The 17,742-nt window shown below is 37.8% G+C and overlaps 1 protein-coding gene across 1 annotated transcript in view; it reads right to left on the bottom strand.

The window, feature by feature from the left end:
- Positions 1-593: 593 nt before the first annotated feature.
- Positions 594-17,742, bottom strand: part of YTHDC2 (YTH domain containing 2) — a gene marked incomplete at its 3' end in the record, with an annotated part of 19,572 nt that continues 2,423 nt past the window's right edge. The window contains exons 2-23 of the mRNA XM_009998801.1: positions 17,473-17,669; positions 15,870-16,069; positions 15,112-15,278; positions 13,076-13,178; positions 11,762-11,918; positions 10,517-10,624; positions 9,483-9,631; positions 8,958-9,093; positions 8,558-8,684; positions 7,498-7,563; positions 6,362-6,540; positions 6,090-6,186; positions 5,916-6,003; positions 5,746-5,826; positions 4,950-5,032; positions 4,052-4,157; positions 3,788-3,907; positions 3,133-3,405; positions 2,465-2,591; positions 1,746-1,951; positions 1,003-1,198; positions 594-707 (exon numbers count right to left, since the gene is read on the bottom strand). Of these exons, the coding sequence (XP_009997103.1) occupies positions 594-707; positions 1,003-1,198; positions 1,746-1,951; positions 2,465-2,591; positions 3,133-3,405; positions 3,788-3,907; positions 4,052-4,157; positions 4,950-5,032; positions 5,746-5,826; positions 5,916-6,003; positions 6,090-6,186; positions 6,362-6,540; positions 7,498-7,563; positions 8,558-8,684; positions 8,958-9,093; positions 9,483-9,631; positions 10,517-10,624; positions 11,762-11,918; positions 13,076-13,178; positions 15,112-15,278; positions 15,870-16,069; positions 17,473-17,669 (3,080 nt within the window). The remainder of the gene's footprint in view (positions 708-1,002; positions 1,199-1,745; positions 1,952-2,464; positions 2,592-3,132; positions 3,406-3,787; positions 3,908-4,051; positions 4,158-4,949; positions 5,033-5,745; positions 5,827-5,915; positions 6,004-6,089; positions 6,187-6,361; positions 6,541-7,497; positions 7,564-8,557; positions 8,685-8,957; positions 9,094-9,482; positions 9,632-10,516; positions 10,625-11,761; positions 11,919-13,075; positions 13,179-15,111; positions 15,279-15,869; positions 16,070-17,472; positions 17,670-17,742) is intronic.

Here is a 17,742-nt window from a genome sequence, read left to right on the forward strand (position 1 = left end):
GCTAACTCAGCTCATGATAAAATTTGATGGATTCTCGGAGCTGTGTCATTAGGTCAGAGAGCACCACGTAGGCAGGACAGGTGGCCAGAATGTGTTAAAGGGCCATTATGCAGCCACTATCACCTGCAGTTTGCTGTCTCCTGCAGTCTGGCAGTTTCATCAGCATCTGCTAACTTAATGGAAATGTACCAAACCTCCAATCCGGAGCTTGTAAAATATCAGCTCACCCAAAAAACTTCTGAAGCATACTCAACAGCAGCTACACTGCTGAAGCCTTCCTGCTTCCTGGTGTGATACAGAGGACACCCACACCATGACACCGGATAGTGAAGGATAGTGAAGCCACTCTGGGCTAGGTACCTAAGTAGTTTTATCTTTTTGCTCACAGATGCACAAATCCAGGGTTTTGGGTTATAAGTTATGAAATGGTACAAACTGAATGGTGAAAAAGTGAATTTGGGATATAGACTAGCCTGGTCAAAAGGGGACTGAGCCGCTGTTTCTTTATTTCTTAATGAGCTCCTGAAATAAAGGTTAAATCACAGTATGTTATCCTGTAAACTTTAGAGACCTAAAGTGAAGTGATACATTACTTACTTCAGGGTCCAGTTTGAGATGGAGCCAGTCATCCAACTTCAGTAGGGCCAAATTAGCAGCTGTGGTGTCCTCCATCTCACTATCACTGTTATCATTAGATAACCCATACCCTGAATTAAATATAAAAGGTGTATTCACATTTTTACATTCTTTCCAATTACAAACAAAAAAATCTGAACACTACTGTTCTACCAGCAACAAATGTATTTTCCCCCTAAATTCACCAAACGGAGACATTAGTAATTACTACAGAACCAATAAACTACTCTTGAACAGTTACAGAAATTCTAGTTCTGTCGTTTTACAAATTATCATACGCAACACACATATTGTGTATTTCTGAAACATGTGCCTTTCATGTAGCAAGTCCAAACAGAAACATTCCCAATCCAAAGACCACTATACCTCCAAAGGATGAAGGCTCCTGCAAAGCATTACTTGGTAATCTTGCTGGTCCACAGAAGAGTGACACAGTCACAGGTGTTACTACAGTACAGCATCTGATATTTGCTATCCTGTGAGCTCTCGTCATTTCATCATATATAAGCCAGTCTGTGAGGAGGGCCTGAATTGCTGCAGCTTGCCCATTTGCCGGTGGAATCTGTGCAAGAGCAAATAAGACCAGGCTATTCTACCCTCTGTTTGCAAGTAAAATAAATGTTAATATATTCCTGCCTTTAAATATAGGTAGACATAAATGCATAAATATTAACAAAAACTTACACCCACAAACAGAAAAGCAAGAGAGGATTCAGCCGGATTCACCAATCATCCTGACACATGGAAATAAAGTGTTTTGCTTTAAAAGGACTTCTTAAAAATCCACTTAAGAGCAGTATTCCTTCCTATTACAAGCAGGGATTGTTGAATGTTTCAAACACTTTCATGACTAGTTGGTTTCTTTTTTTACAACTTTGATTCCTGCCATCTGGAAGAAGGACTAACTGAAATACATTGCAATGACTAGTACTGGAAAAATAAACCAACTCCACTTCTGTACTGTATCAACTGCCAGGAAAAATATTTTCTAAAAATGTAGTGTTTAATACACACGCTGCTTTGAAGGTACTGACAGCTATGAAGAGACATAATAGGTTTCACAGAATACAGTGCTCTTTCTTGTGAACTGAAAAATCAAGTTCTTTTACCTTTTTATACTGAGGTTGACTAAGCACAGAGGTAGGATGAAATCGCACTTTCTTCTCCTTTGGTCCAGTCAAGACCAAATTCTCTCTGTCTACATGCACCAGGTTGGGGTACATACCAGCCACTAAGGCAGCTTTCACTACAGCCCAGTTTTCAGAGTTAGTATTAACATCTCTAATATCGGCTCCTCCCCTGGCTCTAACAAAACCTGAAGAAAGAAAAGGACAAACATCTGTTAATTCCTATTTACGTTCTACTTGTTTGCTTCTCAAAAGGCATTTTAAAATGCAAAAGAAACTACAAATACGTTGCATTTTTCACTACTGCCAATCTTAACACCACCAAGAAGAAACCATTATTCTCAAATCCTCCCTGGTAAGAGGTTTTACACTAACATTGAATATAATTACTTTCTAAAACACAACAACATTTCCTACAGAAATAATTTGTTAGCACACAGAGGTCCCACAAAACATGTCTCATGCTGAAAGCCCCTGGCATGTGTAACAATCAGGGAGCTATCACTTCAACCAGCTGTTCCCCAGCCACACTTCCTCACTCTAACATCTCTACCATGCCTACCTTCAGTGTATACTGGTCCCTTTCAAATTAAGGAGGGAAAATTACTCCACTGAACAGTATTCTTGTTGCAATTTGTATATACTTGCATTAGGTACACTTGACTCCAAAACCAGGTGAAAATCTGTTCCAAGCTACTTACCTGAGGCTCTAAGCTGACCAAGCAACTGTGTTCTCATTCCTACGATTATTTCCATCGTGGCTTGAGACAGAAAGTTCTTCTCACAGAAGGCTCTCTCCCAGCCATCACTGCGTGCCTTCTGCCATGCCTGTCAAGAGTCATTTCTTTGAAATTTGCCTATACATTTCATCAGCTAACATTGAAAAACCTACTTTTTAAAAAGAATTACATTCATGTCAACAAAACCAAGGCAAAAAATATTCTGAAAGAAAGGAAATGTATCAAACCAGATCCTTTTTTCTGGTTAAGTACTAGATTCTCTTTAAGCCATCCCCTAAATTACCATAACAATCATGACATTATTACTATTAGAGCATTATACTAGGCTATTACAAAGATCATGACGTTAAGATCATTCTCTTAAGTTACCAGTATAGTAGGATATAAAGTGACACCTTGTCAGAACATTGAGAATTTCACCAGGTTTGAAAATATAAACAGAATCTGAAAAAAATGTTCCCTCACAAAGCTGAGACCAACACGAAGGAAAGCTACCAGACAAAAATAAAACTTCTTCTCTAAGGATTTAATCACAGTCTATTATTCTACATTCAGTTTGGCTGGTGTATCATTTACTTTGATATCTGATCTATTGCAATTAGTAGTCTTTCTGGAGATGAAATCAATACCTGGAAAGCCCTGAGAAGTGCCATATGGTCACTAGATGTTCCTGCAGTAAAACGTTTTCTGCACAGCATGGCTGCACGCTTTTGAGAGGCCAGTGTAGGAAGGACAAAAGGGTCTCTATATGCAAGAGTGCAAGCAATAGTAAGAATAGGATCCAGGCACTTCAAAACAACAGCACACAACACCATTTTACCAAGGTGTGGCTCTACTGGTAATTCAGTGAGATGATAACCAAGTTCAGTGAGATCTTCCCAAGGGTCCATGGCATCTATTGTCTGTTTGAAAAACAAACAAAAAAATTTAAAAAGGGAGAGTGGGGAGCGTGGGAAGTGCATAAAAGTAACTTACAGTAAAAGCACAGATAAAGGGAATACTGGGTTATCAACTAGATTGTTGCTAAACCCTAAGAAACCAAGTGAAAGCAAATCCAACTCTTAACAGCTTAAGACAAGATTTGAAGTACTCTCTTCCCTCAGCATGGAAAAATACATCCTAACACAAAATGAAAATCAGCAATACACAGAAACTCAAAACATCCTGAAGTAACTACACAACAGCCTCAGTACAAACATAACTCACTAAGATACCAAGATACCCTGCCACACCCCAAAAATAGAATAAAATACAATCCCCATCTACATCTATTTCTCTGCTGACCTTAAGCATCTGCACAGCATTTCTCACAATTAAAGCTGGTGGAGGATCAGGAGCTTTCATAAGAAAGTCAACAATTGGACAGTTAAGTGGAGCCAGAAGTTTTGTGTGTAAACAAAGATCCTGCAAGTTAAAAAGAAAAAAAATGGCTAAAATTAGAAAAAAACAAAAAACAAAGAAACAACCACCAAACACTTCTTCTGAGTTAGCAGTACGGTTTGATGACAATACATTTTTTTAAGTGATAATTTCTAAACATATGTGCACCTGAAGAGGCATTCTGAGAAGTTCAGGAGTCTGAAATTCCAACATATTCTGAAATCGCAGCCTGCTGAAGAGACGGAAACACACTCCAGGCTGACAGCGTCCAGCTCTTGAAAATAAAATATGGCAAGGATTGGAAAACAAGATCTTATTTGTTTAGAAAACAAACAACCCCAAAACCAACACGCATACACAAAAATCAATCCAAATCTCAACTGTCCTTTGCTTTACGGAATATGAAGTTGTGAACTTCATTCCTTTCTCTTTACATCCTCAAACAACTGGAAGTGACTTTGAGAGTCAAAGGTAGAACGAAAACCAAACAACTTGTGAGCAAGGAGACAGAGACAGAAAACGCTCACAGTCATGCTCCAATTTCTGAAAGTTAATGACAATGTCATGCCATCAAACACAGGCATTTGCTGCTACATATTCTCTTAGCCCTCATTCAGTGCTAGAAAGAACATGCTAGCAGCCCATTAAGTCATTTATAGTCTGGAAAAGTGAATATGGAATCAATGTTCCATGTCTCTTCTAACGGGGATGAAGAGGCACCAGTTGAGTACAGATCAATTGTGACACATCTTATTGGACATCCTGGCTGTTGCTGCTACACGAGTCAAAGAGGAAGGAGAACAAGCTCGTGGAGGGAAAACAACGTGGACCTCGTGTAAGCTTTGGGAAATTTCGGAATGCCATTTTTCTACAATTTGGCAGATTACTCTATGGAAATACATGCTGACCCATACTCTTCTGCACAGAATTAGCATTGGCCATTGTCCAACACAACACCGGACCAGGCTAGTAAGACTACCCAGTGTGACTGCTACTGCTTTGTTTATTTTAACATACAAGACAGTGGATATATGCAAAATAAAGCTCAGTACAAAGCTTTTATTACCTGCCTTTTCTCTGGATAGCACTGGCTTTTGAAATCCACACCATTTTTAGCATTGTAACACAACACAGTGCATCAAAAGACTTCTACAAAAGCAAAGCAAGGAATATAAAAACAAGATTAAATAAGGAATCTGAAACAAACAGCACTGATGATTTACATCATCAACTAAAAAGTTCTCTAAAAAAATTAGATAAAATCATAACCAGTGGCACCTTCTCAGAAAAAAAGGAAGGTCTAAAGCACTTGGCTTCGAGTCAATTTTTGCTGCCTGCTCTGCATCATCTTTGTTTTCTTGCGCTTGATGCAAAATTACAAGACTGTTTTGTCATGAGAACCGCAGAAATTTGGTGTGCATACACATTTCTTAGGAAATCAGATTTTATTTTCTAAGTCATACACAGTGCCTTAAGCTGCCTCATTATGTTATGCACTTTTCTATAAAGAGTACTTAGAGAATGGGCAATCAACACATCAGAAACCTTGCTTAAAATTGCAATGGACTTGGCTAGACCCAATAGCAGGAAAAGGGAAATAGGTGTGTACTCCAAGTCTCAGGAGCATGGCAGTCTAAACTAATGGATTTCTTTTTAAAAGAAAACAAATATCAAATTTTAAAAAGCAATAAAAACAAGATACATCAATATATCAATGGGCAACAGCTTTTACAGTTTTCCAGCAGCTAGCTATTTACAGCATACGTTGTAAACTTCGCAGTGAGTTTTGCTGCTTGACATACATTAGGTTTCAGCCTGCCATAAAAAACTCACTTCCCAAAGAAAGCTTAAGCAAGTCATACCTCCTTCATTTTGCCTGAGTCAATAACATACACAACATCATTGATTGTTACGCTGGTTTCTGCAATATTTGTAGAAAGAATCTGAAAACAAACAAACAGCACTCTAGTATCTGTTGAAGCAAAGACAAAATAGATCAATATAACATCTGACAAAGTTTCCTGATACTTGCTATTTTGCGGACGCCAAAAGGTGGGCTTTTAAGCACCTTCTTCTGATCCAAAGTCTGCATGTTTGAATGAAGCATAAAAACTTGGTATCTAATGCAAGACAAAAAACACAGTTTGTAGATCTTCAAAAGACACAGTAAGAAAATCAACATAACCATAGAAATGAGAGGCTCTACCTGTGTGCATTATCAGCAAATCTCTTGTCGTCAAACAGGATCCGGTCCCTCAGGCTAACTATCTCATCATAGCCAGGAAGGAAGATCAAAATTGCTCCTACAAAAGAAGTTGTTTTGCAGAGTTGAACAGAAAATTCCCTTCAAATAGATGCCAGTACTGCAAATACTAGCACGCAGAAGCTATTTGGTAATTAGGTATTACTGAAAAAAGACCACAATTCATCAGAAGCTGAAGCCACAGCAATTTATTGGCTGTGTGCCTATATACCTACCAGCATCATAACTGTGACAGATGTTATAAAGTAAATGCATAATCAGGTCCAGATCCACTTTTTCACTATCAAAACTGTGATGATAAGCTTTCAACAGTTCTCTGTCTTCTGCACTAAGGTCACTACCACTTGTTTGGACTAGAGAATTTTCATCCAGACTTCCAAACTCCACTGAAGTACTAAAATATACAAATACACAGGCCAGAGTCAAGGTTGTTGTTTGCTTTGGGTTTCCATTCAGCCATCAATTCAAACTCAGATCAAGACGAACAAGACCTCCCTTCTCAAATTCTAATTTTAAAGTGTAGCAAAACAGCATCTCCACAATACTGTTCCTGTTCGCTCCCTTAAGCGTTAACTTTCAAGCAAAGCACGCAACTTCCGTTTTTAGCACTAAATTTGTTACATTCAAACCGTAAGTAAATGTGACAGAACTCAAACTATAAAGACACGTTTGTAAGGGAAATACTTAAAAGAAATGTCCTTTCCAAAACACTTCCCTAACCTAACAGTTAAGCAGGTACTTCACTAACAGAAACCACACAAAGACAAATTATAACAATACAGATCTCTGCAAAACTGTTACTCAACTATGATAACTGTAAGTTAATTTTAAAAAAACACTTCTTGAATGGCCTAGTGTACATGCTACTCAAATAAAGTTTCATCAAGGTGGTTATCAGGTATTAAGATACATAGATAGACAGACAGATAGATAGACAGACAGACAGATAAAAACACACAATATACTTGTTTCCCAAATAAGTATCTGACATTAAAATAGTATATGGTATACAACTGTCATGCCTCTGCATGTTTCTTTAAATTACTTATAATCACATCCTGCTTGGCTATGGCCACACAATCGTGACAGGAACGTCCATATCAAGATTATAAACTCCAGTAATAAAAAAGAAGTTCTACACCACTAGAAAGGTATTTACCCTAGGAGTTGTGCTAACATCATCACTATGATACTGAATACAAACAAACTTTTTTTAAAAAACAACTTCTTCAAAAGATCCCTCTATTAAAATCTTGCTATTTAGGCTACATTGCAAGGCACAAAAATCTAAAAACATAAATTTCCCTTCACCATCTTATGTAACTATTTCTGCAAAGCAGTTACAGGTTACCTGTAGGACTCCAAGAGCTCAACAACCTCTGTCTGTCCAAAGCGCTTAGCCCAGTCCAAAGCCATCCTGAAAGAGTAGCAGGTAATTCTTTATTTCTCACTTCAAAAGATACATATGAACAACACATCAACAGACAGCTGAAACCACACTTTTGTATCCATTTCTGCATTAGTGTTAAGTAACTGCTGTTATTGCTGGATCTGCAGCTTCCCATTCTGAAGTGTATGAACATGTGTACCAGTGGTATCATTGTTAGGTAACTGCAACTCCTCAACAAGAAAGAATCTCTTTTCACACAAACCTGAAAAAGGAAATGGGCCACTTCTTCAAAACCCACACCCTCGTGTACAGAGATGAACCACGTCACTTTGCAGTACTGCTTACTAGCAACTTTAAACAACCCTGAGAAGCCACCTCCCCAATATTTTTCTTTTTGATCTCCTACGGAAGTTTCCCTCCTCACAACACAGTTCACTCCCTTTTCCTCCTGAATTGCACGCTTTCCCAAGTTTTTCAAATGGTAGTATCAAGTATCAGACCCCTGGAATCTTTATTTTTACCTTTCCATAACACAATCATTTACTGTACTTCCCTGTTTAGATGAAGACACACTTGATGGTCACAAAAATCTCAATTTCTACCGAGTCATAAATATTTTTATATGCAACAACATCTACAGATATAACACAAACATCTCTGGACCTGGAATACACTGATTTTAAATTCAATATAGGTTACTCTCTTCAAATGACTCGCCAAATACTTTGCGTCTAACTTCATCAAATCAGTGACAAAGACTCAGATTTTTCTGCTAAGTGGTGGGTTAAGTCAGACTCACTGAAACCAAGAGTGTATCCCAGATTCAAGACTGTTTAGACAATTTCTAACCTACATTTACCACGTTGTTCAGCTGTAAAAATTCTAAGCTGACTTCTCAGTTAAACTGTTAAAACTTCTTGCAGTAGTTGAGTGAGTTAGAAATGTCTATAACCTTTCCTTTGCTTTCCCACTTGTACATTGGCAAATACATTGATCTTCCACTTTATCTGTTTGTTTTTACCAGCCATTGGATGACTTGCAGTGGATATTTGCTCCCATACTGATCAGTTGCTCTACTTGGCTCAGAAAGCCTCTCCCTGAAGCAATCATGAGTGCAGTCGCGCTGGTTTCACTGTGCCTATAATCAACTGAGAAGTACAAATCAGAAACACCAATACAAATTATGCTGGTTTTCCATCTAAATGTAGGATGAATATGACTTCCAAAATACAGCCCAAAGAGGAGTTTTCTCACTTCTTCCTACCAGACAGCCATTTTAACAGTATGTTAGAAACATAACATCGGTCAATGCTTCTGAGTAAGTACAACAACAAGTAAGTACAGGATTCATTAAATCTGCTAACCCTATTCAGATTTTCAATAGGCTCTTTTTCCATAATGTAGGAAGATAATAAACTTACCACTAACATTTTCAGTTAAAATGAGATGGAACACTTGAGCAAACGATTCAACATCTTTATGCAACCAGATGTCAGAAAGACAAGAATCCATTTCTTTTATTAGCCATGGCTCAAGGCAATTTGAATCTTTTTCAGTCTGAAGACAAAAAAGAATATTGAAAGATTCAGCTCTTTCAAGAGTTGCCTTTACTTTCACGTATTAGAAATAAAGAATTTCAACAGTTAGTTTTCCAAGTAACAATGAGCAATACAGCATTCAGATATCTACTAAAGCATTTACTGTAGCATATGCAAGTACTTCGAACAATGGCAGCCCAGCCACTTGATCTAAACAAAAGTTGTGTACTACCATCAGAACTGAAAAGCACTTCAGTTACAGTAGCGCATGCTAAAAAAAAAAAAAAGACATTTTAAATTATATTAATATCCTCTACAGAAATAATATCTTTAGAAAACAGTTTTTACATGAGCAGTAATACTAGAATCCAGATTTAAACACCTCTGCCAACAAAAGGAGAAACTTACCAGTTGATTAAATACTGTGTCACCACCATCATCCAACAGGTTATAGTCTTCAGGTGCACTTGGGACAGATCTTTGCCTCTGAGATTCCAGTTTGCTACTACTTTCTTGAGCAGAACACCATTCAGTAAGAGTGCTTTGCTGTTTTTCTTCTAGAATGCATAAAGGATTTCCAAAGGAAGTTTTACACTCATCTTAAGATCCATTATTTTCAGATACAAAAAGAACCTACCATCAAGTCAAAGTACGATCCAATCTCTTCTATATAACCTAGAATGTTGCTACCACTCCAACATAAATTCCACTGGGCACGCCCAAAGTGTGCCTTTGCAAACATCTGCTCTAAGAACACTGAGAAAAATTCAGCTATCTGAGCTGAGCAACACTGAACACAGTTAAGACTGTGTGTTATAACTTTAGTTTGGGCACTTTTTTCAAAAAATACACACTAAGACCATGACTTTCAGTTGTCAGGAAAATTTCTCAAGTAACTTATCTACTTAATCAATTGAAAACAAACTACATTACGTTCAAGTATGTTAATGCTTCTAGGTTACATATAGGCAATACATCTATTTCTGAAGAATGCAATGAAGAAAGTTACTAATAGAAACCACTTCTATGCGCAATATACAAAATCCTGTATTCTTTAATGGCTGCACTGCACTTCATTTTGCACACCACAGACAGCAACCAGTATCTTCTGCTTCTATAAACAAAGCCCCAGATCATATGGAATGCTGCTCCACAATAATTAGGAAAAATATAACACTTATCAACTGAAAGCAAAAAGAATGCAATCACTGAAAGAAAAGTGGAGGGGCTTTTGGGTTTTTGTGATTGTTTTTTTCTTTTCATTTACATAATCCACAGGAATAATGCAAACACTGAGAGCTTAAAGATACTTGCTGTCATGCAATCATATTTCATTTAATATACCAACTTTGGAATTTGAACAGAGAATTCTACTATTTTGTTCTTCAACTCATCATTCAAGCAGGCTCAGGCCAACCCAAATAATTAAGAACTCCACCAACCTCGCTGCTTTTCTTTTCTGTACTTTACCATCTCTTTGTTTGAATACCCAGTGCTTCGTAAAATGTCCTCCAGAAAAAACTCTTTAACTTCAAAAGGTCTTCCTTGTACTGGAAACATAAATCATTAACAAAACATTAGCTATTCCCTAGCATCATTTATAACCTCCATCTTTAAAAACGCATTTTTGTAAACGTTACAAGTCAATTAAACATTATTAGAGCCTGAATTCAAGGAAACACTACTTTATGTGAAAAGTCTCGTAAGGGTATTTTCAGCAGCAGTTTAGTTTTTAAGATGACTGGACCAAAACCCAAAACATTTCAAAAGGAAAACGTCAACTGGGTGCCTTGTTTCTCATTAACCTCTTCCATTCTATTACGTGTTACAGCAGGAGATGCTCACAAGTCTCAGTCATTGCAATTTTATAAAAATAAAGACAAAAAAACAGCCATTTTTGTTTAAGGTTACAGAAAAGAATTCACTGTGTAAGGATGCCAACTGGATTATAAAATGTAACTGCAACTGACATAGCTTTAGTGCAAGATCCCACAAGCACTCTGCCACCTTTGCATTAAACTACTTTTTTCATTAGAAGTATACAAGGACATGGGACTTCTTTTAATTTCCTCAATCCTCAAGCCAAATTGGTCTCTCTTTACTGAATACTTCCACATAAATGAGACATTTCAGTGATCTCTCCTTCTTTGAACTCATTTCTTTTTCAATATCACTGTTTTCTAGAGCTTATTTATAGACATTAAAGACTTCTTTTTCACAGGAAGAATTAAAACCTCTAGATTTTGATTTCTGGTCTCTTAGCAGACATTCAACATAACTGAATATAAATCACCCAGGACTTGCATTGCTCCAGAAAGAACAAGCTACAATTCACATAGTTTTAGAAGCCACCACAGAGGAAGTTTTCCAACACCAATTATGTGTACTACAAGAACCACAGTTACAATCTGTAGTCAGGATTTTCCCAGATAAATTCTTGAAGGAGGATCAAATCTTTTTAATGACGTTAACCTACAAAGTACCTAAACTCTCTTAATTCTTAAATTCTCTCTGAAGTAAATGCAAATAGTTAAGAAACAACAAAAATGATCAAATAACAAGCATTGCTGTAACACTAGGTCTATTTAACATGCTCCCTTGCTCACAATGGTTGGCTGCAGTTTAACAGAATCTTTTCAATCTGAATACACCTGCCCTAGGACTTAAAAGTTTACATCAATACTTACTGTGTATTACTGGGCAACTTCCAAAATACCTAATAAAGAGATTTGCATCTAGAGCAGCACTAGAAATAATTAATTTTAAATTAGCCTGTTTTTGCAACACATCTCTCAGTTTTATTAACAGGAAGTCACTGAACCTGTCCCTCTCATGTACTTCATCCTGTAACAAAAGGGGGAAAAAAAACCCACCAGACATCAGATAACATCACAGGTCCAAGATACACAAATACAAACTTATTTTAAAACTAAAATATATAACTTTCTGATACATTGTAGATGCATTAAAATGTGTAAGGCTAATTAAGTAAGGAGTTTGTTTAAAACTACCCAAAAGTCAACAAAGAAAACTTCCTGAATTATGTAGGTATTAGAACAAACTGCACTGGTAACAAACAAGCCACATACACCTTGATTTCAGAGGTTAAACTGAACTTCTGAAATTTTTCTAATTCTTACATTTGAATCTTATTTTAAAGAGGACAAACCACTAATCCTACAAATCTTATTTTGATAAACTGGTGACCAGTTAAAAAAAAAAAAAGTATGATACCACATGATCAGAAAAAAAGTTATGATTGCTTAGAGCAATAAGCCATGAACAAAGTTTATCATCACAACTGACCAATCATCTTTGTTGGTGTCTTCTGCTTAGTTTTGTATTATAAATATATGAAGCAAGGATCTAAATATAACGGACTTAGGCTCAAGTCAAGAATGTCCACATTTTCACACTTCTTCCCGTGCTGATAAATAGGCAGGCACTTACAATTATCACCAGTTTTTCTGTATTCAGCAGTAGACACTTAATCTTGCAGTCAACATTCTGGTTTCACTGACTTACCAAACTCCCCAGTAAGAATATTCACACAATTGTCAGTGAACACAGGTGAATAGTCATGGGATAAAAATTTAGATTACTCAGTACCTAAAATGATTTGGGCAAACAAATGGACTGCAAACCTGGTACTACTCAAGCAAGTACACAATACAAGAAACTCTGATTGATTCGTATGTACCCAAGCCTCCCTAAGGCTTATCTGCTTTCTGGCAGAGGAAGTTTGGGAAAATTTACAGCTCTGTCCTCCACAACTGCATCACAATTCCAAAATTAAATATTGACATGAACCTCAATGAAGATACTCTTACAAAGAAAACAACAACAATGAATATGCTATAATACTCAGGAAGTCTTTAACATTTAACTCAGTCTAACCCAAACTGAAATGTTCAGCTAATTAAGACAATGAGGATCTCCTTTTCCAATTAACAAGTAACACATACTGCTCCACCTCCCCTGAAACACAACAAGAGTCTTACCACTATAACATGTGTCACAGTTGATAGGGTGCTGTCTCCTGCCATTAGCGTGCGAAGTAGGATGCCATTAGTGCAAAACGTCAACAGCGTCTTTGGAGAAACCCTACAGAAGAGTTCATAAAGACACTTCAGTTGTTTCTAACTTTAAATACTGCTACCTGACCACTAGTTGCTGAAAACCAAAGGACTGAAAAGCTGCTCACCAGAAGTGGAATTACAGTTCACTCACCAGAGAATTCACGCAGAGCTCGTTTTTCAACCACACCTACTCCTAGAGAATTCCTACAGAATCTTAGTGCTTATACAGCAACATTTCAGACCATTAATTCATTAACAAAATAATAAACCAAACTGATTCAAATACTCAAGCAAATGAAACTGGACCTTCAGAATCTCCCCATGTTATTTAATTCACTAGAAAATTCAGTCCAAGAGGTTCCTAGAGTGTGCTGATGACAACTTCCCTTTTCCAAGTAATCAAGGAACCCACAAGGAGAGGTGCTATGCTGGACCTTGTCCTCTCCAACAAGGAAGTGCTGGTGAGGGCTGCTAAGCTCAAGGGCAGCCTTGGTTGTAGCAACCATTAAATGGTGGAGTTCAAGGTCCTTAGGGGAGCAAGGAGGGCTCACAGCAAGCTTACTACCCTTGGCTTCAGAAGGGCAGACTTCAGCCTCTTCAGGGATCTGCTCAAGAGAGTGTAAGGCAATAACATCTTGGAGGGAAGAAGGGCCCATAAAAGCTGGATGATATTTAAGGATCACCTCCTCCAGGCCAAAGAGAAATGCATCCCAACTAAGAGAAAGTCAGGTTAAAATCCCAGGAGGCTGCAGCGGAGGAGCAAGCAGCTCCTAGAAAAATTCAAACTTAAGTAGGAAGCAGATGGGGGGGAAACTAGGACAGGTACCCTGGAAGAACTACAGAGAAGCTATCCGAGCAGCCAGGGATCCAGTTAGGAGAGCCAAATCCCACTTACAGTTAAAGCTTCCATAGGTATGCTGGGGAAAAAATGGACAACCAAGGAAAACATAGGCCCTCTCCTGAAGGAAAAAGGGAGACCTAGATACACAGGATATCGAGAAGGCTGAGGTTCTCAATGACTTCTCTGCAGTCTTCTCTGGCAAGTGCTCCAGCCTCTACATTTCTCCTCTGTAAGACATCAGCTTAGTTGCTACCATACGTGTTTGGAATTCACCGCCCCCTTACAAATCCTCTGACATTACATTCAAGGAACATATCCAACACGGATTATCCATCTCCACTCTCTTGCACAATCTTCCAGGAATCATCCTGCTGTGTCCAGCAGCTAATAAAACTGCAACAATTACACTCCTTTGTAAAGACCTTCACCTCACATCTTCTTTGCCCCAGTTGGAAAAACTATCTACACAGCTCAAAGAATCTGAAACCACAACACAATCTTTAGACTTCAATTCATTACCACTCTCTTTTAGGAACAAATTCCTCTGGTGACCTAGAAATCTCTGCTTCTTTTATCACTGAATGCAATAATCATACAAGCTGGAAAAGAAGAAATATATCCCACACTAAAGCAGTAAATAATGCTCTGTACCTTAATTCACTTTCAAATTTTCCATATTTTCCTTTTATGTACCATACGGACTCTTACCAGATAGCATTTGTTACAGCATGTCGGTCTGCCTACCTATCTCCCAAGCTTGCAGACCTTTAGGATCTATGCATGTTCAAAGGAGGGAAAAAAAAAAAACAAAGAGAGCAGTGTAGACTTGACCTCAGAGGAAGATAAGGAATTCCACACACAAACACAGCAAGAAATCAAGAGAAAGCACCTCCAATTCACTTTTATATTACAACCTATTACATGAAATGGCAAAATACAGGAGGAAAACTGCTCTTTTAAATCTCAAATGTTCCACTATCTGAAATAACATATCATACCTATACTTTACAGACTGAGCTTTGACTAGGCTGCATCCCAAATACACTGCACTTCAAATGTACACAAGAATAAAGATACCAATACAGCATCAATTTGCTTGAAGAAATATCATTAGAACCTGCTTTCTAGTCGGATTTGATAGCCAACTGTCTGACCAATCTTTTCTCTCCTTTCTGCTGCCACTCTTTCAGCCACAGCAACAGCTGCCAAACGTCTCGGCTGAGTGCAGAATATACGACAGGGCGTTCCATTTTTGTAGCAGTCATCAAGGAGGAACTGTGGAATCTGTAAAGAAGTTGCTTACATTTACTTTTTAACTTTGATAAGAGTTACAGCTTTTGGACTGCATCTCAGTATCATGCAGGTTGCAGAAGGATTCACAACAGAATTCCCATTGAAAACATACTTGAAGGGGTCAAAAGACAGCAAAAACAAAATTCTGATTTTATGCTCAATCTGTTTGTTTTGGTTTCTTTAATTTAATTAAGCTGCTCTCCTGCTTCAGAGAAATCTATAAAAAATCCCTTGAGATAATCTTTTCTTTGATACGGTAATACTCTATTCTAGGTACTAAGAACAGAATTAGTTCTAGAAGGAAGTCACAGCTACTTTCCCTTCAACATTTTATTTTATTTTAATGAAATCTAGCATCTATCAGAAAACTCTGCAGAACCATTTAAACTTCTAGTGAGTCTCTGCTGGCTTAGCACTTCAAAAGCAAGAAAGCAAATTAGAATACAAGGCTTTCAACTACACAGGAGAAACCAAGGGCTTAAAGCTAGCATAAAGAAATCCCTTACTACAGAAACATTCCAAAATCGGCATTAGTTTTGTATAAATACTATTATCCTTCTCATTGTATTAAAGAAACATTACCTGGGTAGTTTTGCCTGATCCAGTCTCTCCTACGATTAAAACAACTTTATGGTCCTTTATTATTTGGATAATTTCTTCCTGTTTTTCAAAAACTGGTAGTGACTGCCTGAAGCAATCAAACTCCGACTCCCCTCTTTTCACCGGAACCTGGGGGATACCATTGTTAAGTCGCCCACTTGTCTTGCTCACTTCCCGGTTTTCTGTAAAGAGAATTCAACAATTTACTTAGACAGGTACAAAAGGTGGTCATTCATACATTCCTTAAAATTCAAACAGTAAAATGAACATTCCTAATTTATATGCATCTCTATAGATAGAGTGACAAACCCATCAGACATTTAAAAGCCATATTTATAGTTCTCGTCCTTGTACGGTGCTTGAAAGATAAATTGTTAAATGAGTCATTATCTGCATACATGTTTCACACAAAAAAGACTATCCCAGAGTATTATTTCTCAAAGTCAAAAAAGATCCTGAAGAGCAAAAGGAGAAACAGAAACTAAGCCTGAGAAAAGCAACCTGGCATATCCTCATGGCCTTTGTATCGTGTCTAGAAACACTCAGTGCATAGTTAAGTTACTCCAAACTGACAAGCATGTCTTTTGAGGAAAAGGTAACGTTACCTGATTCACACGCCTTCCTTCACATCCTCCCTGCTCTCCTATGACTTCCCTACCCTCAGTCTTACTTAAACTATCGCTCTAGTCTGTAAGATTTGCTCTACAACACACAAACTGAGCCACACCATGTCTAGACCCCTGGACCCACACAGCACAGTATTAGATGTAGTAAATAGCTACGCCTCAGTACGCAAAGAACCTGCACGTCTTCAGAGAAGACTGCTTCAAATTCAGTGTTGTAAATGTTATTTGATGATTCCTTAAGAACTATTTTCCAGCATGCACCATCAGAAATCAGAAATATCCCAGGAAACATGACACATCTTTTCAAGCGTTCTCTGTGCACTACACACAGCTCTGCGCAAAGAAGCACAACACAAGTCCTAACACTCAACTGCTACAGCAACAACCTTGTTAAAAGCATCGTCTAAAAAACCCACAATGTATTAGAAGTCTGTGTTCCTGGGAACGCTTTCATATTCTAGAAATTCAGAAGTCTAGACAGTAGCTTCTTCTGGAACAAATCCATTTTAGAAGAAAACAAAACAAAAAAATAGCGCTTTTTATCAAGAACTTTCATTTCTTCAAGCAGATAGTCACTCATTCTCACATAAGGATGTTCTTACATGGAAGTCACGGTACAACTTCTCTCTTCAAATTCACCTCACATTTCAGAAAGCTACTTCCAAACAAATTTGGTTGGAACTGGTTTAAAGACTCAAAAGTAAGCTGACACGTGGGAGACAGTGGAATGCACGTGACATTAATTCCTATGTCGCTCACTGCAACGGTTCTGACAGACTCCATATTAACAGTTAAGATTCAAGCAAATTAGCAGACTTCTTTGCAGAGAAGAGTGTCAGCTGGGACAGGAAAGGAGACAGAAAAGAAAGGGGGTTGTTTTGTGGCCGCGTTGAGGATTGCTGCCTTTTTTTAAACAGTATTGATTCACAAGTCCCTATCAGAAACCACACTGAACATACCAGATTCAACAGCACGAGCATTTCCTCGCTCTGTCTTTGGCAGAAGTTCTGTTCGTTCTTTACTGGTGACAGGGAATCTCTGAATCAAACTCCGGATAGCATGTTTCGTGCTGGGAGCCAAGCAACAAGTCATAACTGCATGTGTCAGTTCTGATCCATCTTTCTTCCTTACAGTCAGGTATCGATTTGCCCCTTTTCTGGGAGAAAAAAAATAATATTTTAGGAATAAGTAACCTATTTACCTCCATGTAATGATCTTTGACCATAACT

Source organism: Chaetura pelagica, unplaced genomic scaffold (assembly GCF_000747805.2).
Source record: "Chaetura pelagica isolate M959 unplaced genomic scaffold, ChaPel_1.0 scaffold306, whole genome shotgun sequence".
In the NCBI taxonomy this organism is placed as follows: Eukaryota; Metazoa; Chordata; class Aves; order Apodiformes; family Apodidae; genus Chaetura; species Chaetura pelagica.